Genomic DNA, 21468 nt, shown 5'->3' on the forward strand with positions numbered 1-21468 from the left:
GCAATGCAGATGATTGGAGCCATCAGAGATTCAGATGAAGAACAGAGTCCCAAGAGAGGAACCTGCTTTCTGAGGAACCATTTGATTTCTGATTTATGAGTAGTTAGTGCTGCTGTCATGAACAGCACCATCCACTGATGTGACATAGACCAGATGGGCCTCCTCTACCCTCGTGCAGGCACCATGAAGTCATCACACCTACAGCATCTTGCACAAAATGTTCTATGCAAGTAGGAACCCTGCACCAGCAGGGTTCAGTCTTGCGTGGGGATCCTCACACTGTCCATACGAATGCCCCCTCCCCAGGGAGAGTCACGCTGTGCGTATGGAAATTAAGGGAGGGGCTATGTGATGCATGTCACATTGATGGGTAGAGCTGATTGGAGTAGGAGTTACTTCCTCTCCGTCACTCAAGCAGTGGGTTCCTATTTCCCTTAAGGACTGCATAGGGCTTAGCCGTAGTCTTTACTTCTGGGGAGCATGAAGGAGCCCTCAAACAAGGCCGAGGTACTGCTAATTCACCAGCACATTGAAGTGGGACAAGTCAGGCAAAGCTATATGATTTGCCCAAATGATCCATCTGACTTTCATAGACTTGTATGCTTAAAACAGCCCTAAGCAATTGTTAGGGCAAGGGATGTGGAAGGGACAGTAAACACTTCTAAGCCCTTTGGGGGATCAATGAGATACAAGTGTGACCAAGCAGGGGCTTTTCCAGTAAGAAACACGTGCACTTGTCCACTTATAGTACAATAACAACCACAAAATTAAAAATCTGGTCGTACGCGCTCCGATATTGATTTCCACTAGCAAAGAGATGATTTCCTCTGCCAATTCATATTAGAGCATAAGCCAGCGCTCACATCCAGAGGGAGGGAAAAGTAGTAGCAACACATTCTGCTCTGCTCCGAGCTCCTTAATGATCCCAGCTCCGAAACACATTAAGCAGAATGTTTCCCTTCGTGGTTCAGCTCCCCTGCTTCCCTTTTTAAAGTGCACTATGTCATGTAGATAAGCTCATACCAAATAAAATCAATTGTCCTCAGCACTATTTTACTTCCCACAACCATTTTCCTCGCAGTGGGAAAGTAGAGGCAACTGTGAGGCTTGCCAAATTCATTCCGCTTACAGGATTTAAAGCCAGTGCATGAGCCCGCTAATGTAATAACAAACGATATGCAAGATAAAAGATACATGAATGGAGAGGAGGTCTAAAGCAGATGTCTCTTTAAATACTAGCACATGAATACCAGGAAAACAATTTTTTAAAAGTTGTTAGTCCAGATACAGGTTGTATAAATCAGCAGGGGTTTCCTGAAAGCCAAAGGAGATGAACTTTGCAAAAGGAAAGGGTTTTGCAATTTTTTATTTACATATCGGTGCCAGTTGGTGAAGTATTCTTAAATACATCTGCTAAAAGTGTGCATTCTTCTTGGGCTTCATATTAATATTAAACAGTATTTGTGGTACCAGCTTTATGGTGTGATGCTGTTATGTATTCTGCGCTACTTCAAATGCTTTTAGAGGAGAGGCAATCCACACAAATTAGAAATGAATAGTTTGTTTTTAATGAATTTAATAGAGATGCTTGGTTGTGTCAAAATGTATCTACACTGAAGAAATGGGAGTGGTGAAACATTAGTGGGACTCAGTACACTTAGTTATATTGAAAGCTGGTGTGGCACTGTTGTGAGAACGCCGAACTTGTGCTCTGGAACTCTGGGTTGTAATCCCCACTCAGCCATGAAGGCTCCTTGGTGACTTTGGGCCTTCACTGACTCTCAGCCTAGCCTACCTCACAGGGTTGTTGTGAGGATAAAATGGAGAGCAGATGGCATAAGCCACCATGGGTTCCTTGCATATATAGAGCCAGGATATTAAAAAGATGGGTAAGATTGTCTGTATGTCTGGATGTGGAGCTGAGTCAGGTTCACACAGGCAAGTACATCTCTTGATTTCTCTCAGCTTTTTTCCTGGAACACAACATAGTGAATGTGTGAACAGACCCTTATAGTGTGAGGTGTTATCAAACTGACTCCTGAATTCTGAGGTAAATGTATGGAGAATTTTGTTTAGAGAATTTCACTTGCATTTCTCTGCAAATGTTCCAGCCTAATGAGTGGCTAATAGAATTACCTTCCAGACTAGTTATTGTGATACAGTTTGACTGAAAAAAATGGCTATAAAAATGAGTAGCATAGTAGAACAATGTCTCGTATGGGATGGCGCCACCTTCAGGTTTCTGAGGGATCTTGGGCACAGGTGCAATGGGCCACCACCAACTACCCACTTGCTCATCACCACTGCCATCAGTTGTTACGGCTCTTCTCTGTTATCATGGCTACCTCTTGCCTACTTTACAGGAAGTTAGCAAGTAGGCAGTGGCATCCATGGTGCTTGACCATGAACTCTGGGATCTGGGCCAGAGAAGGGGGCAGGTGAGCAAGTCACTGAAATAGTGGAGAAGACAGGTCCAGGGGGCTTTTTTTAATGGGCCCTTGTCCTCAGTGAGGGCCTTGCCATGCCTACCCCGGGCACCAGCCCTGATCCTATGAAGAAATACCTAACCATGCAACAACTCCTTCCTGTGAGGGAGGGAGGGAATGGAAGGGTCATCCAGCCACTGTGGAAGTATTCTTTTGGTCAGAGAAGAGAAGGCAGAACATAGGTTCAGTCGCAATGGGAGCCACACAGGACAGAGGATATAATGCCTGCTCTTCAGCCGCAATTATGAAAGGATTATTCAGGTTTTCTTGGCGACCTGGAATTCTTTGTTTGAGGCTGCACCTCAATGCAACCATTCCTTAAAGGAGAAACCACTTCTGTCTAACTTTGACCACACAGGCAAATGATTAGCTACCCCCAGGACTTGGTTCAGAGGTACCAATGCACCCGGCTCACTATTTGATCCATGAAAGTATCAGTTGATTCTTGGGTGTCATGTCTTTTCTATTTCAGGCAGAACTCTCTGATCACATCAAACTAGTGATCAAACAGGTGGGTTGCTTTCCAACTCTTTCAGTTCTGGAGTCCAAAGTATGCTCTGCCTCATTTCCTGATTGTTTTCTTTCAATGCATGCCAATTCATATTTAAATGGCGTACATTTCCCTGTCGGGGACAGATCCAAAGGGACATTTGGCAACCAGTCTGCTCACCTGCTTCTCTTTCCGGTCCAGGTGGCAAAGCTGGTGAGCAGCCACAGCAGATGCCTGGCCTCCTTGCGCACTGGCCCTTTGCCCCTCAAGCAAGCAACCAGTAGCACTGATGGGCAAGAGGAAGAGCAGCTGGTGCGCGTGGCTCATGGAGGGCAGGCCCCTGAGCCTGGCTTGTTCAAGGGCCCTCAAAAACCTCAGCTGGCACTGATGGCCCATCTCCCACCCACTGCAGATGGTTCAGGCAGATTCGTCATTGGCTGCTTAGGAGGAGGAGGTGGTGCAGGAGCACAGAGAGGGGGCTGAGGTCTTTGTAGCTTCAAGGTCCTCCAGTGAAGTTTCTCAGAGTATGAACATCACCCTGTTTTGGATGGGATAGGTGGGTTTTTAGGATGAGAGGGGAAGCAGGAGGGAGGCCCAGTCCTTGACTGGGTAAGGAGTCCATGGCAGAAATGAGCTGCTCAGTTAGGGAGTTTCCCCCTCAAAAAGCAAGAGCACCTTGAGGGTGGAGTCAGAAGCTTTACTGAAATGGTGTGTGAAGGGGAAGATTTCAGTTTGGGTTCAACTCCTCACCTGGGCAGATGACTCTCCCTCAACCTTGGGAGAGGCTATTTAGAGTTCATAGCATTCTGCAATCTGTTAAGCTTCAATGGAAGATCAGAACCTCAAAGAATTGTCTTGGGAAGGAAGCAGGGAAGGGACTGGCTCACAGCAATCGTTGTATTTCCATCCTCTACCTGCAGTGGTAAAATTGACTCACATTTATGAACGTACTGAAGGTCCTAGCAGGACATAAGATATAGCCTGGCTGCAATACCCTGTAGGAATGCTGCATCACCGCTGCGCATGAAGCCGCTGTACCACATACCGCAAAGCACGGCTTGTCAGTCCTTCTTGGCAGGCAGCAATAAACTGTACATATATATCTGTATCTGTCATTCCCTTGTTAACACTGAGCCACCAACCAGGCCAGCAATCCAGACCCGGAGAAGTCTCACCCCTTCTATGCTACAATTGCCCAAGCACTCATGAAGTCATAGGCTGCTGCGTGGCCCTTTCAAAAGGTCAAGCAAAATTACATTTGCCCCATGCTGGTCCACAAATCTGTGGTGCTCTTGCTCTCCGTCCCCTGGTGGCTGCCATTTATTCTCTGAACTTTACCTAACTCTGGCACCTGCTAAGTATTGCAATCACACAGATTCTGACCTTCAAGGAAAAGCACCATTACTGTAAGGACAATGGCTGGAGCTGGGCAGAAAACAAGCAAGGAGTCTGATTCGCTGTGTCTGTTGGGGCATCCCAAAGCATTGCGAGGATTTTAAAAGCATGAACGGAGGTCTGGCAGTCTCAGTTGTGGCAGAAAGAGATGCATCAAGTTGCATTGTCACAACTGCAAAAATTAAGTTCTCTTGATGAACATAGCTGGAAAGCTGTATCAAAGGAGATTTTGTTCCCAAAACAAGGGGGTAGGGATGGACATCTCTGTCATATTAAGTCCCCTTACCCAGTTTCTCGTGCTTATTTTCAGCTAATCCAAAATGCTAGAATTTTTCCTATCTTGAACCCAAACTTTGAGAATTGGGTTTTTTTAAAAATTCACATGAAAACATGTACATGTATTTCTAAAACATGCCTTTTTGCAATGTCCCCTAATATATATTTTAAAAAGTTATCTTCAGTGTTGTACTCACTTTTAAAATATGCATTTTGTAGCCATTTTAAATTGGACAGATCCATTGCAAAATGTAGAAAATCACTTTGAAATGACTTCACTTCAAACCAAACAAATGTCATTCCACCATCCCTTCAAGAGGAATGCAGGCTGGGGTCCCACATCACAAGAAGTCACTCTGTGTGGCTACCACATTTTGTGATTCCTTAGCTCCATGTTCCTGACAGATGATCAGGCTCATGGCAGGAACTTTCTGTCCTCCTCCCTCTCCTTCTCCATCAGTCCTCCACAAGGGAAGAAATCATCCGGGCAGTGCTGCAGAAAGGAACAGCACCACTCAGCCAATTTCCCTTCTTGCTCCCCATGTCCACCTATGTTCCTCCGAGCAGGAGCAGGGAGAGTGAATTGGGCAGTGCAGCCTGCTTGCTGCTCAGTTATTCCCTCACTCATCCCTCTTTCTCACGCTTGCTTGTGAGAGAGGCATCCCCAACATGGTGCCCTTTCATGTGCCATTTCTTGCACATGGAAGCAATGAAGGGGAGGTGGCAATCAGCCTCCCTCATCACTCTTGTTTGCCAGGGAGGATCCCCACCCCGTGCCTGCAAAGTGGGCACCAGGTTGGGGATGCCTTTCTGGCTTGTAGGAGCAAGACCAGGCAGCATGGCCCCAAGTGGGTCCTTCTGTCCAGCTGATTCTTGCCTCTCCCGGGCATGCTCAGAAGGCAGCAGGGAAATTGGCTGAGCAATGCTGCTGCTTTCCACAGCACTGCCCTGCTGATTTGCCCTCTTTTGGCCCAATGAAAATCTTTAGGACGAGAGGTAGGCAGACAGCTGTGCAAAGTGGCATCTGCCGGCAATGCTTTCTTGGTAGCCATTTAGAAACACAGAAACAGAGCGAGTCAGAAGGGGTCTCCCGGGCCATCTAGTCTGACCTCTGGCACCAGCCAGCTCCGTTCACAACATGCCCACCATGTGCATGTCCAGCCTATCCTTGAACATCCTCTCCGACGGGGCCTCAACGACCTCTCGTGGAAGCCCATTCCACACCCTCGGGGTCCTGACTGTCAGGAAGTGCTTCCTGGCATCCAAACGGAACCTTGGCTTCCTGAGCTTTGCTTCGTTGGAGCACGTCCTGCCTTCCTCTGCAGGGGAGAACAGGTCTCTACCCATCTCCATGTGACATCCCCTGCCATACCTATATGTCGCCAACAGATCCCCTCTGAGTCTCTCTTCTCCAGGCTGAAGAGACCCAGTTCCCTCAGTCTCGCCTCATACAGCATCCCCTGCAAACCGGCCACCAACCTTGTGGCCCTACGCTGCACTGACTCCAACCTGGCTATATCCTTTCTGTAATGAGGGGCCCAAAACTGAGCACAATACTCCAGTTGCGGGCGCACTAGAGTCGTATAGAGTGGTAGTAATACCTCTCTTGATTTAGAAGTCACACTGCTGGCTATGCATCCAAGGGTGGCATTCGCCCTCTTGACCACCGCATCACACTGCTGACTCATGTTTAGCCTGCAGTCAACCAGTATCCAGAGGTCCTTTTCCCAAGTGCTGCTCTCCAGCCACTTGTCCCCTAACCTGTCCTCATGGCACCCATTCCTATGCCCCAAGTGCATAACAACCTTGCACTTATCCACACTGAATGCCATCCTGTTGTCTCCTGCCCACTTCCATAGTCTGTCCAGATCCTTTTGGATCTGGAGTACCTGCTCCTCAGTTGTGGCCACTGCTCCAGTTTTAGTGTCGTCTGTGAATTTGAGCAGCAGACTGTTCACCCCTTCTTCCATGTCATTAATGAAAAGATTAAACAGGATTGGCCCCAGGACAGAGCCCTGGGGGACCCTGCTTGTCACTGGCCACCATCCTGATGATTGGTTCAGGATGGTTACCTTCTGCTTTCGGTCAGTCAACCATGCCCTAATCCACCAGACAGTGCTTTGGTGTATCCCAAAACGCCTCAGTTTCTCCACCAGGATATCATGGGGCACTTTGTCAAAGGCCTTGCTGAAATCCAGGTATTGCATCCGCTCGATCTAGCCATCTTGAAACCTTGTCATAGAATTCCACAAGGTTTGTCTGGCAGGACCTGTTTTTGTGGAAGCCGTGTTGTGTGGCTGTCAGCCTCCCTTCCTATCTAGCATCACTAGATCTCTCTCTATAATGAGCCTTTCCATTGTTTTTCCTACAATGGATGTAAGGCTAACAGGTCTATAATTCCCCATGTCCCTTCTACTACCCTTTTTGAAAATTGGGACCACTGATGCCACCCTCCAGTCCTCTGGAACTTCACCCGTTCTCCACGAGGCCTCAAAAATGGAGGCCAGCGGGAGTGAGAGAACCCCTGCCAACTCTCTAAGTACTCTCGGGTGTAACCCGTCAGGGCCTGGTGCCTTTGTAATGTCCAATGCCCTGAGGAGCCCCTCGACTTCAAGGGGGTGACTCTAATCTGTGCCCCTAAATCTCCAGCCTCATCTAATCTCCTATGCAGATATCCCCCATCCTGCTTTGGGGAGAACACAGAGGCAAAATAGTCATTTAGCATCTATGCCTGTTCCCTCATTTGGCAAGAGCAGCAGTGGTTTATTCTTGCCAAGCGACTCTCCAGTTTATTTATTTATTTAAAACTTTTCTAGACCATCCCATTACTGAAGACTCAGGATGGTTTAACAATACAAAATGTAAAAGCTTTAAAACACAACATCCTAAAATTCAACTAATAATAAAACCCCAGTTAAAACAGTCAGGTCTTAAAACATCGGAAAATAAAAAGGTTTTGGCCTGGAGCCGAAAAGAATAAAGTGACAGTGCCAGGTGAACCTCTCTGGGGAGTGAATTCCACAATTAGGGTGCCACCACAGAGAAGGCCCTTCTCTAGGTTGCCACCCTCCTAATCTCCTTCAAGGAGGGTGCCCGGAAAAGGGCATCAGTCCCAGATCTTAAGGCCATAGTACCATAATTAGTTTTGGTAACAAGCCATGGTGGCACTCAGAAACCATAGAACAGACTGTCATTTCTGGCTGTGGTGTCTAAGACCACACTTACCATGCTGAAATACCATGGCAGGGCTCAGATGACTTAACAGGCCTATAATGGAAATAAGCCACTGTGGAAGGTCATGTTTTGCATACTAGCCTATAGGACAAAAATATGAGGGGAAGACGTAGTCTCTGCTCACCGTTGCTGAAGGCCTGCACCACATTGTACAACATTAACCTGTTCCTGCCTACTTGATGCCCCTGTTCATGCCCTCTTGAATTTCAGGTGAATGGAATTGTATGCGATCACATCCTACTGGATATTTTCCAACTGGGCATGTGTAGGTTTTCCATACTCATTCTCATCCCCCTTTTGCCTTCAAAAAAATCCATCCAAGAAATGTCTCTTGCTGCAAAGGCATGTTTACCTTGCACACTTTGGTGCATTTACACACTTAGAGATTATTTAAATAAATGTTCAGGTTGACATCAAACTAGGAAGGAAGGGCTTCCAGGCGTGCAATGCAAGCAGTGCCAACATGTCAAGAACTCTGCTGAATTCTTTGTGAAGGGTTATTTATTGCTAAATGCACTCAGAGCAATAGACCTTTGTGTATTTTCTTCAACATGCAAATGGAAGGGATCAATAATTATGTTTTATGTCTATTGCCTAATGGGGAACAGATATAGATATAGGATCTTGGAATTGTTGAATATGAATATGAATCAACAATGTGATGTGGCTGCAAAAAGGGCAAATGCTGTTTTAGGCTGCATTAATAGAAGTATCTCTTCCAAATCACGTGAAGTACTAGTTCCCCTCTACTCAGCACTGGTTATGCCTCATCTGGAGTAGTGTGTCTAGTTCTGGGCACTTCAGCTGAGGAAAGATGAAGACAAGCTGGAAAGAGTTCTGAAGAGGTCAACAAGGATGACTGGAAACAAAGCCCTGAGAAGCCCAATTGAAGGAATTGGGCACATTTAGCCTTGAGAAGAGAAGACTGAGGGAAGATATGATAGCACTCTGCATGTACTTGAAAGGTTGTCACAAAGATGAAGGACAGAATCTCTTCTCAATCATGTGTTCAGAGTTCAGGACACAGAATAAAGGAGTTACAGGAAGCCAGGTTCTGGCTGGATACCAGGAAGAACTTCTTGATTGCTAGTGCAGTACAACAATGAAACCAATGACCTAGAGAGGTTGTGGGGTCTCCTGCACTAGGGGCATTCAAGATGCAACTGGACAGACATCTGAGCGGGATGGTTTAACTTGGAGCCTACAGTGAGCAGTGGGTTGGACCTGATGGTCCTCTGCCCCTTCCAACTCTACTATTCTATGATTCTATAAATCTACGGTTGCATGTGCAGACACACTGTGTTGCTGCCCCCAAGTAGCAAATGGATCATAACGGCCTAGCTGAGAAACACACCTGAGTAGTGAGAGATTTTGTGTGACAGAGAAGCAAATGGACTGATTCACCATGCAGATGAATGGTGAATTCTCCAAGCCACCTACATACACCACTCATAGTGCAAACACTCTCGCCAAACACCTGGTCTATAGAATCGCCCCTTCTGCCTTTTTGAGGAAAACTAGGTGTACACCCAGTCCCTAGGTTAAGAATGAGTTTCTTTCCTAAGATTGTCATTAATTCAGCTTTGTATGTAAGTGGAATCATGTATATAAAAAGCATATAAAACATTTGAGAAACACTTCCATATACACAATACAGAATTGTAACAATGATAATAATACAGTAATAATAAAGTAACTGCAAGCACTGAAGAGAGAAAAAGAATCCGATTGTTGACCCTAATGCTTTCACAATGACCAATGGGGGTCTCACCTTTCTCTGATTGCTTTATTTCCACTTCAGTTTCGGTTGTGATTGTTTTTCTTTTCTTTGATGCATCACCTTCAGTTGCATCAGATTTACACTTTGGAGGCATGGCACAAACCAAATACAGTAGAAAGTTACAATAGGCCAAACTCACTCCTAGGATATGTTAGTTTTCATGAGCATAAGCATGAAAAACTACTGTAGTTCCGCTGCCACTGTGGAACTACTTCCGACTTTGCTCCTTGCTGCTATTCCCTCCTCCTTTGCTTTCCCTCCTTCCTTCCTCCCTCTCCTCACCACCCAGCACCTGTGGGTACCCACTTGTTGCTTGAGAATGAGGCAGGACTTCTGGGTTTGTTTGTACATAAGTAGGGGTTGTCCTTAACTCGGATGCTCGTAACTGAGGGGGTGGGTCTACTCAACAGACAGGCGCTGCCAGAGTTCTCTTGCCACCTGAAGCAGAACCTGTGCCCCCATCTTTGACACATCACTTCCCTGCTTCCTTGCCCACTGTCCCACAAGGGCCCCACCCCATCCTTGCCTTTGCTTCACCCGGAGGCCACAGGGCCCTCATTACTTCTTGGAAAAGCTCTGGGTCTGTCATGCCCCTAGCCAAGATCTTGTGTTCGGTCATGGGATGTGGCCGAGGTCTCACAAAGTTTCATGGGGTTCAGCTACTGTCCTTGTTGTTATTCACACTCTCAAAGAACGGGCTAGCAAGGCCAGGCTTATTTTTGTGCAAGCCCTGCTGATTCTTTTTCAGCAGTGCCCCAGCAGCAGGTGGTAGCAGGAAAGGAAAACTCCTTGTATAGGGTTTGGAGCACAACCATAGAATAAAACTGAAAGTAGACACAGTGGATTAACAGCTTTGTGCAGAACAGCTCCTCATGCCGAGTGGTCAGGTCTGGCTGCCATTTTAGTGCCTCATAATGTCCAGAGTGATGTAACCTCAGTGAAGGGGCTTTTACCAGCCTGAAAAGGAATACAAATGCAGAATGTTGTCAGCTGTGTGTCCCAATGGGTTGCAGGGGCTCCAACAGCTGCTGAACGGTGCCAGGTGCTGATTTTGGCTCAGGCAGCCTACTGTTTTTATACAGGGATTGGCAGAAGGTAGCTATCCACGGGCTTTGGAGTCTAATTCCCAGAACCTCCTGCCAGCATGAGCAGGGCTGAAAAACTAAAACATGTGGAGCTTGGCTTTCTGTTCATTCTAGCTTTACTGTGCTTGAAATGTTTAACCATTTTTGATTTTAAAAAATACATTTGGCTTGAAACCCCACCATGAGTTTCAGACCTTGAATTCACAGTATCAGGACAAAGGGTATGTAAAGTTAATATATTACAGTGGTTTCTGGGTAGTCATGCCCCGCCACCCCATCTTTCGATCCTTGTTAATGTAACACAAGATTTTCCCTCTCCACCATGCAGTGGAAGAAAGGAAAACTGTTCTGCACATTTCTGAAAGAAATGGAATTGCATAAAGAGAAGAGTAATTATTGTAATCAATATATTCATGTATGCAAATTATCTCCTTTCTTATACAAATCAAATGAAACAGGGTATGCTAGCAAGACAATAATAACTCAGCCAGGGAGAATGGATACAGTGATGTCTGTACTAAGCAAGATGACCTACAATAGCTAATCAACATTTCTCTGCCAGGTATCTCTTCAATATTCAGTGGGAGTGTTTACTTTTACATGTTCAAACAGCAGAAGAAGGTTGCACGCCGAAAATGAGAGCGCTTGGAAAGAAATCCCATTGAAAACAATGAGAATCGCTTTCAAGCAGGCTTTAGGACCAGGAGGCACATCCTTTTGGTTCCAGGGACCCAGGAATTTCAGAGCACAATGAGTGCCTTGATGGCAAGCCGGTCTCTGCTCTTTTTGAAATTCTGGGCAGGCAGCAGTACTTCGAAAGGAGATCCTCTTCCTACCATTCCCTCAGTGCTGGTGCTGCCGTTTCCACAACCTCAGCACGCCCCTCTGCAGTGAGTGGCGCCGCCCCTCTGCCATTGCCGCCAGATGCTGTGGCTCCTCCTCCTCCTCCTCACCACCGCCTGTTCGTGTGATGGGCAGAGCCTCTGCACAAGCCTCCTGGCCCAGGGAGAGTGGGAGGAAGGCAAGCAAGCAAGGTGGACGGTGGAGGAGCAGCTCCAGGGGGCTTGTCAATGGGCCTCTGCCAGGACGTGGGCCTTCAGCAGGAGCCTAACGATGTTCAGCCTGGACTCCGAATCTGTTTTTCCTATAGTGCAAGGGGGCACACGCAGCCTAAAGGGATAGATCAGTAATCCTCAACATGGCACCTGCAGTACCTGTGAAGGATCCCCCATTGCACTCCTGTTGGTCCCTACAAAACGTTTATTTATGTGCTTATTTCCCTATACCTACATGGATTTGTATATACCTGTCATGATGAATGCATATGAAATGAGGATTCAGCAAAAGCAGACCATGTATCCAACTAAGTATTTGTTTGATGCTGGAGCCTGTATTTTACTTATTCAAATATTGAAAGTGTTGCAAGGACACTAATCCATTGCATTATAGAAGCTGAGGATTTATCCTTCCAAATTTGCAATATTAGCCCTTCAGCTGTCAAAATGACACAGAGAATCTACTCATGGAGAACATTGGTTAATTTGGTTAAGCAGGTGAATAGTTGAATTGGTTAAGCAGGTGAATAGTTGAAAGAGGCACTATTTAGGCACTATTTTAGTACAAAATGTATCTGTGCAATAGCATTTTTCCCAAAAGAAACAACTAGTAGACTTCGCAAGAGCACACTTGCATAGAGACGCTTTGGCTCTATGGCATCACCAGCAATTAGGTGAATTAGATAATCCTTCACTGAAGAGATATTGCAGTGTCTAATGGACCTCAAAAAAGTGTTTTTCTGAATAAATTGCAGTGTACAATATAATAGGCAGGTGCCAAAGCAGCAATACATTCAGTACACTTTTTGCAGCAGTTTTTGAAGAATTTTATTAAATTCCCAAGAGGGCCACGGACCCTGAAAAGTTGGCGACACCTGAGCCAACTTGCAGACTTTCAGAGAAATTCTGACCTTGATTATAATTTCAGCACTTTCTTATACTACACTTTCAAACAAGCTTTCTATACCTCCATTTTTTTTCCACCAGAAGCTCAGTAGGAATGAGAAGCAAAGCATTCCAACCAGACTAGAGTACTGGCTGAAAGAACTAGTAAAATCTGACTGGATGGAGGTGGTGCTAGGCTCAGGAATCAATCATTTCAGCTGTTGTTCCCTGTCTCTGCCATGCACACACATCAGGGGCTTAAAGAACAGTGGCAATAGAAAGAAACAATAGTAAGAATTAGCACTGGTTTGCTTAAAAGCTACTCTTGTTCTATGAGAGTGACACCAAAAGAAACAGCTCTCTCACCCATTCTTAGAAGTCTCCTCTGCGCATGTTTGTACTCGCTAGGCCAGCTTGGATGTTGCAGAGAAGATGCATTCGTTTCGGGCACACGTCTTCCACGCCATCAGCTGCTTGTACTTGCAGCCTTATGTCTGGCCAGCCACTTAAAGTACAACCATATGATCAGAGACAGCAGTGACAGAATGGCAAATAAGGCCTTGGCGGGCAGTGCTGAAAATAGACCAGAAAAACAGTCTGAGAAAGGAACGTGCAGGGGGCCGTGGGCATCTGAGGCCATGGGCTGGCAAAAAGGATACTCCTCTTGGGGTAAACCTGGCTCCAGCAAATCTATTCTTTTGTGAAGGGGTTAAGCCTCAGTGACATTTAAACAGTTGATTTATGAGTCAATGAAAATGGAAAGTTTTCTGTCTTTCTAATTATTTCCCACTTTTCCTTTGTAAACCTCGAAGCAATTTCTGTAGTTTCTCCAAAAGGTCTTCTGTTCAGGCTCTGACCCCAAATATGAGAGCATATCAAGGACTAGGGCACTGCTCTCTCTGTGTGTATGTATAAACATATGTACACACACACACACACACACACACACACTCTTTCTGCTACCACTGGATGGAAGTGAAACCTGTTGTCTCTCTTTTTCTACATAATCATTTTTCAAAACATGCTTCAATTTTAAATATTTGCCTTTTCCTTTCAGCCTCTAGAAATCAAGTGGGACCGAACCATTTGCAAAAAGTGGTCAGTATCAAAAACTCAGCCTTGCTCCTTATGTAAATCTTGCTTTTACACCCACTGATTTCCCAACAGCAGCTTTTTCACCAGTGAGCAGTAAAGAGTTCTCAAGAGCCCAAGGGGCTGATGTTCCACTTACCTGAAGTTTTCAGCTCTCCACTTACTCTCATGCTCTTCTGCTGCGGATTTGACTGCTTATTGCAGCCCAATGGGATTTTCAACTTGATTCTTTTATATTATTCCTCATTTTTCTCACATGCACCCATTTCAAAGCCAAGTGTGCTCCCCACTGCATACATACCATATACTCTCTTCACAACCTGACAACATGTTTCAGAAGAGGAATCCCTTAAATCCACTTGTTTCAGTAATGATGCTTGAATGCTGACCTTTTACTTAAAGCAACTTTGATCTTCAAATCAGAGAGTGTTGTTTCCAGTGCTGCAATGGAAAAAGACACCAGTTCCTTTTCACAGAAATCCGTTTGACGAAATGGCAGATACACCTGCCTCACTAATAATAGCATCTTTTAGAAGTTCTATAATACAAGTGTTAATTGTTGTATTGTTCTGAAAGTCAAAATGCATGTGCACATGTGGGCATCCCCCCCCCACTGCTTCCCTATCAGTGAGCACCAGGAATATGTGAAAACTAATTGCTACATCCCCTGGCTGGCAATATTATACAGTTCATCTTTTATGGCAGAAGTGCTTTACGAAAAGTGCCTCTTTCATCTTTCTGTCTTTGACTTTCCCTTTTTTGTGTCTCTTATCAGTTTACGCCACACACACCAACAGAGCACTGCTCTGAAGTAGCACAGCACACAATTTAATCTGAATTGGCTTGATGGAAGACAAGGGAGTTTTGACAGGCAATTGGGAACAAAAGGGGAGGCAATGTCTCGGAACGTGTGCCTCAATTAATGTGGAAGATGCTTAGCAGATGCAGATGCAAACGCTATTCTGGGAGGCTCCTGTGAAGAAGCCCCATCCACAGGATCAAAGAGGGGATGCTGATCCTGTGGCAGGGCTATTTTCACATTGCCATAAAAAGAGGACACCAACTTGCTTTTTTTGGTTAAAAAAATAACATGATTTAAACGAGAAAACCCTTCCAGTGGATCACCAACCTTCTGAATGTGCTGATTTACATGTGTTCATGCAAATGTAGACGCATTGCTGCATTTTAGAAGGAACTGCCATCCATACAGGATCAGCCTGTGGTTCAGTCTCTGCACAGTCAGCCTCCACCCCGTCAGCCTCCAGATGGGCCACCAGGATCCATCCAGATGCTGGATCCATCCAGACCATCCCCCCCACCCCCGAGCCTCCCCTCTAACTCCCTTCTCCACTTGATGGCCCATCAGTGCAGGCAAGGTGCCAGGAGGGCATTGGCCAAAATGAGAAGAGCTAAGCTCCGAGCCAAATGCCTGCTTCTTTGACTCTGTCAAGTCCTCAAGGAAGAGGCAGACCAAGAGAATCAAAACTGATTTTCTCTGGAAATCAAAAGCTTCATGCCAATCCTAGCCTCAGTTGGAAAGTGGGGCCTCAGGGGTTTCTCTGTGGCTGGGACCGAATGTTCTGATGGGGTCCCTTCGAAAAGCATCTGTATTATCTCAGTTGTGAAGCTTTCAGATAATATTTCTCTGCACCTCCCACTCTAGTTTCATGATAACAGTGAAACAACCAACAAGTTGTGATACATTGGAACAAACAAACAAGCAGATGCATTTCAGCATTTGTAGTTCTGCCCTCTAAACTGTCTTAGATTATGGCACCATAATGACTACAAGAATTAAATGGCATTTCCTCTTGCTGCCTGCTGCTGAATTTATTTACTTAAGAATAAGCACAATTTCCTTGTAGAAAGAGAAATGTTTTAAAAGTAAAGCAAAAACCAAAAAATGAAAAATAAAAATACATTGAGCATGTGTAAACATCTCTGTGTTGAGCTAGTTGCTCTTGACAGTCAATGTTTCTTCTAGGGAAAGCTGCCAGGTCTGGTGTTGGTCCTCATGGACCCGGCATGCCTTTGTCGGCCCTGGTGCTAACAACGGGCCCTCCGTCTCTGCTCCAGCACTTGCTGCTCTCTAGGTGATCGTTCGTGGGGTGGAGGAGACTGTGGAGCTTTAGCTGCTCAGACCATCAGGGTTGCCTTGCTCCAACATGCCTTGGGGGCTTCTAGTCAACATCAAGGAAATACAATATCCCGTCCATTGACACACCCTGTTGTTTCTGAACTGGAGAGCACAAAGTGTGTGGGTTTACAAAGGAGTTTTGGTTTGGTAAGGTTGTAGACAAAGCAGGGTGGCCACTTGTGAATCATCAGACTAGATAAAAGGCACTCCCATGAAAGATAACAGTAATTTGCATACTATTTGCATATACAATGTAAACTGAAGTGCAGCACATAGTGTCCTAGTTTGAAAGGATATCTGTTGATGGGCATCTCTCTTTCTTCTTTATCTGTATACTGGATTTGGACTGGACATCCCTTCATATAAAGGATACCTTCAAAACAGAGGACTGTTTTCTGTATTAAAGGGCACATGGTCACCCTAAGAGGAAGTGGAATTCAGCAGCCTGTTCTGCTACTGCATTCAAACTGATCTTTGCCTTCTAAGCTCCTACAAACCTGTACACAAGCAAATAAAATGAACTTTCAGTAGGATGTTCCATGTTGCTAATATTGATAATCTTAAGGCAACCCTAGTCCTGGAAAGGGAACTTTGAACATTCCCTGGTTCGTGCAAAGGGAAAATAGGGAACGCCTGCCTGCATGTGTGCTTACACCAACTTTCATGCTTTATGCAAAGTTAAAATTCAAAAATATGTGTCAAAACTAATGTTGCCAAGCTCAGAAGATAGTTCTGAAAAGAATTCATACTCTGTCACTGCCAGTCGTTCAGTTTTGAGCTGTGACCTAGGAGTCCTGAATGGTTTTTGCACAAAGTTTTGAGGTGAAGGCACAGAATTTTAATTGATGTAGTCTTGTCCCTGTGACTAGTGCCAGTATATTATTCATCATGTTAAAATTATACTTATCAAGGCAGTGAGGTGGAAGTTTAAAAAATGAGACATCTTCTTCATCTTGACTGCACAGGACTTCTCTTAAGTAGGAATAAAACTGGGGCAACATGACATTGAAATAATCTTTCTATCTAAGTGCTTTGAGAAGTTACTGAGATAGAAAGAGGACATTAAAATGTGCAGGCATTTTTTAAAATTTCTTCCTGTTATAGAGGCATAGCAGTGCTCCTTCAACTTTGTAGTGCAAATCCCAAAAATCAAGAGTGGGTATAAATGGCTGCCAGATACATGCATCAGGAGGATCATTACTTCTTCTTGACCCCTTGGCAATATGAGATAGATGATGAAGCTAAGCTGGGCTCATTTGCAAGTCTGTATGTGAAAAAGTGCTTTTTGAAAGTGTAAATAGGGGGGTCCAGCACTTGGCATATGCACCAGGCCCACAAAGAGTAACCTGTACCCTATCATCTGCCAGGAGAACTCATGATAAAGTGGGGAAGGATATCTTAGACCTCCTGAAGAAGCACACTGCCCTTTTCCCAGAAGCCTGCTGGTGGAGAGGAGGGGGGGGAAAGGAGATGGGACAAGGGAGAGGGGGAAACGAGAGAGGGAAAGTAAGTGAGCAGGGCTGTCCTCCCATTAATAAGTGTGTGTGTGTGTGTGTGTGTGTGTGTGTGTGTGGTGTCTGCTTATATGTCTGTCTGAAAATTGTTGCTACATTATGTGCACTGTTACATTTTAAGGTTTTTAATCTTTGTAAACCACCCAAAGAGCTTTGGCTACTGTCCAGAATAGAAATGTAATTATTGGATTTTCCTGAGTGAATATAATTCTTGACAGAATTTAAAATATAATAGCTTTAGAATGTGCCTTCCCAACCTAGTTTCCTTTTGATGGGATGGACTATAACTCCATCACCTATTGATTTATATCCCACCTTTCCTTCCTGGAGGCTATTCTGGCTGAGAATTTGAGGAGCTGCGATCTGCAATTGAAGAGATTTTGATAGTCAGGACACCACGGATGTGGAATGGGCCCCCACGGAAGGTGGTTGAAGTCCCATCGGTGAGGGTGTTCAAGGATAAGCTAGACATGCTCATGCCATGAGCAGAGCCGGCTGGAGGCAGGGGTCAGACTAGATGGCCAGGAGGTCACTTCTAACTCTGTTTCTGTTTCTCTGTTTCTGTGTTACATTTGGGAGGAAACCAGCGTGCCAGATGGCCCCACCTCCATCCGCGCCGCCCGGAACCCACGTCGCCCAGACCTCGCCGCTGCTCTGCCAGCCGCTGCTGCCGCTGCCCTGCCGCAGAGGCCAGGACCACCAGCCCAGGACCCTGCTCCGGCCTGTTTCCCCCAGTGTGTGTGAGAGACGCACCAGGATGGGGTGGGGCACGGGGAGGGGCCCTGTGGGACACAAAGCGCCGGCAGCGACCAGGCTGGCACCTGGGAGCAAACCAGCACGCTGGACGGCCCCACCTCCATCCACGCCGCCCGGAGCCCGTGTAGCCCGGACTTTGCCGCTGCTCCACCGCCCGCTGCAGTGGATTATGGTAGGATGTTTTTAATGGGTTTAATTGTTGGTTTTAGATTGCTTTTAATTGGTGCATCCCGTGCATTACTATAATGTTGTCTGGGGAGCACGGGGGTGCCGCCATCGGGGTGGTGATGGGCAATGGACGTTATGGCATTGGGGGTCTAACGGGTCAGCCTAGAAGAAGGAGGGACAGATGGTTAACACCTGTCCCTCTTTCTGGTTATTCCCCCAGCTGGTGGGTTCCAGGTAGACTTGTCAACTGCCCTCTGGGCCTGTCGGTGCTGCTGCTTAATGCCAGGTTGGTCCGATTTGATCATGGATGAGAGGGCCGACCTGGCTTGCATCACAGAGACCTGGGCGGGTGAGTGGGGGATGTTTCCCTCTCACAATTGTGCCTGCCCGGGTACCTGGTCCAGCACCAACCATGCCTGGAGGGGGGGGGGTCGCTCTGGTTTATCGAGCTTCAATTTCCCTTATGGGACTTCCTGTCCTCTCGAGACCGGGGCTGGAGTGCTTCCACTTGATGTTGGGCGACCGAGACAGATTGGGGATTCTGTTGGTGTACCATGCACCCTTCTGCCCAACAGACTCCCTGCCTGAGCTGATGGAGATCATTTCGGACCTGGTGTTGAAGACTCCCAGGATGTTGGTCTTGGGGGACTTCAATCTCCATGCCGAGACAGTTCTAACCGGGGTGGCTCAGGACTTCATGGCCTCCATGGTGGCCATGGGGCTGTCTCAACACATCATTGGCCCTACCCATGAATGTGGACACACTCTGGACCTGGTTTTCTCAACAGGGCAGGAAGAGGGTGATCTGAGGGAGAGGAATTTAAGCTTGACGCCCTTGTCATGGTCTGATCACTTCCTCATAAGGTTTGAGCTCGAGAGCAGCCTTTCCCTCTGTAAGGGTGCGGACCAGATTGTATTGGTCTGTCCCTGGAGCCGGATGGATCCTGATGGATTCCTGAAAGCTCTGGGGGATTTTCCGGTTGACAAGGCTGGTGATCCTGTCGATGCCCTGGTTGAACTGTGGAATGAGGAGATGACCAGGGCTATTGACATGATCGCTCCCAAGCGTCCTCTCCCATCTGGCAGAGCCTGTTCATCTCCTTGGTATACACCTGAATTACAGGCGATGAAGCAGGTTGGGAGAGGTCTAGAGCGTAGGTGGAGGAGATCACGGGGTGATTCTGAGCGAACACACTTAAGAACCCACTATCAGGCCTATGCTGTGGCGGTGAGGATGGTGAAGAAGAACTTCTACTCCGTTTCCATTGCCTCCTCACAATGCTGTCCGGTGGAGCTCTTTTGGGTGGTGCAGGGGCTGGTACATCTGGGCCCAAAGAAAGATCTTGTGCCACCCTCGAAGGCCCACTGTGATGACTTTGGCAAGCATTTCAGGGAGAAAATCGCTCAGATTCGCCATGAGCTTGACTCTACTATTGAATCAGATTCTACTGGGGAGACACCATCGACGCTGTCGAGTCCACAATTAATGGATGAATTTCAGTTGTTGCGGCCTGATGATGTGGACAAGGTGCTTGGACAAGTACGTCCTACCACTTGCTTACTAGACCCATGCCCATCTTGGCTACTTAAGAAAGCGAAGGAAGGGATTGGGTCCTGGATCCTGGAGGTGGTCAATGCCCCTTTAAGAGACAGCCAGGTACCTGCCCCTTTAAAGGAGGCGGTAGTCCGGCCAGTCCTAAAGAAGGCATCCCTGGATCCAGAGGTGGCCACCAATTATAGACCGGTGGCCAACATCCCGTTCCTGGGCAAGGTGCTAGAGTGGGTGGTGGCGGGACAACTCCAAGCACTCTTGGATGAAACTGATTATCTGGACCCATTTCAGTCCGGCTTCAGACCCGGGTATGGCACTGAATCTGCCTTAGTTGCCCTGTACGATGACCTGTGCAGGGAGAGAGACAGGGGGAGTGCGTCCCTGTTAGTTCTCCTGGACCTCTCAGCAGCTTTCGATACTATCGACCATGGTATCCTTCTGAATAGGTTAGCAGGATTGGGAGTTGGAGGCACCACGTGGCGGTGGTTCCGCTCCTATCTCAACGGCCGATTTCAGAAGGTGGTGCTGGGGGACTATGGCTCTGCGCCATGGCAGTTATGCCATGGAGTTCCGCAGGGGTCCATTTTGTCCCCCTTGCTATTTAACATCTACATGAAACTGCTGGGAGAGGTCATCAGGAGGTGTGGGCTGCGGAATCATCAGTACGCTGATGATACCCAGCTCTACCTCTCATTTTCCACCAATCCAGGTGAGGCAGTGGCTGTGCTGAACTGGTGCCTGGCCGAGGTAATGGGCTGGATGAGGGCCAATAAACTGAAGCTCAATCCAGACAAGACGGAAGTCCTGTTGGTTGGCAAATCGGGCTTCGGTGAGGGTGAACTGAACCTAGTCCTGAATGGGGTTGCACTCCCTCTGAGGGACAGGGTTCGCAGATTAGGAGTGCTCCTCAACCCTGAGCCATCTCTAGAAGCTCAGGTGACGGTGGTGGCGAGGAGCGCCTTCCATCAGCTTCAGCTGATACATCAGCTGCGTCCCCTCCTGGAGAATGACTGCCTGGCAACAGTGACACACGCGCTGGTAACTTCCCGATTAGATTTCTGTAACGCGCTCTATGTGGGGCTACCCTTGAAGACGGTCCGGATACTTCAATTGGTGCAGAATAGAGCTGTCAGGCTGCTGACGGGGACTGGGTGTTGTTCTCATATAATCCCAGTTCTCCGTCAGCTCCACTGGCTTCCGATTGAAGTATGGGCCCAATTCAAGGTGTTGGCTATGACCTATAAAGCCCTAAACAGCTTGGGACCTGGATATCTAAAGGTATGCTTGCGCCCATATATGCCCTCCTGCCCCTTGAGATCTGCGGGAGAGGCCCTTCTCCGGGAACCCGCTGTGAATGATATTAGGAGGGTGAGTACCCAGAGGAGGGCTTTCTCTGTGGTGGCACCCCATTTATGGAATGAGCTCCCCAGAGAGGTCTGCCTGGTGCTGTAGTTATTTGATTTTCGGCGCCAGGCCAAGGCCTTTTTATTTAAAACTTATTTTAATTGTTAAATTATTTGTATTTATAGGATTTTAAATTTTTAGCCAAGATGCACCGGGGGT

At 46.8% G+C, this 21468-nt stretch overlaps 1 protein-coding gene across 1 annotated transcript in view; it reads left to right on the forward strand.

The window, feature by feature from the left end:
• LOC123021154 (protein broad-minded-like) overlaps nt 1-13913 on the forward strand; it is a 72819-nt gene extending 58906 nt beyond the window's left edge. Inside the window, exon 9 of the mRNA XM_044425657.1 lies at nt 13744-13913. Within this exon, the coding sequence (XP_044281592.1) occupies nt 13744-13842 (99 nt within the window). The 3' untranslated portion in view covers nt 13843-13913. The remainder of the gene's footprint in view (nt 1-13743) is intronic.
• The last annotated feature ends 7555 nt before the right edge of the window (nt 13914-21468 follow it).

Source organism: Varanus komodoensis, unplaced genomic scaffold (genome assembly GCF_004798865.1).
Source record: "Varanus komodoensis strain SLA01 unplaced genomic scaffold, ASM479886v1 scaffold1, whole genome shotgun sequence".
NCBI lineage: Eukaryota > Metazoa > Chordata > Lepidosauria > Squamata > Varanidae > Varanus > Varanus komodoensis.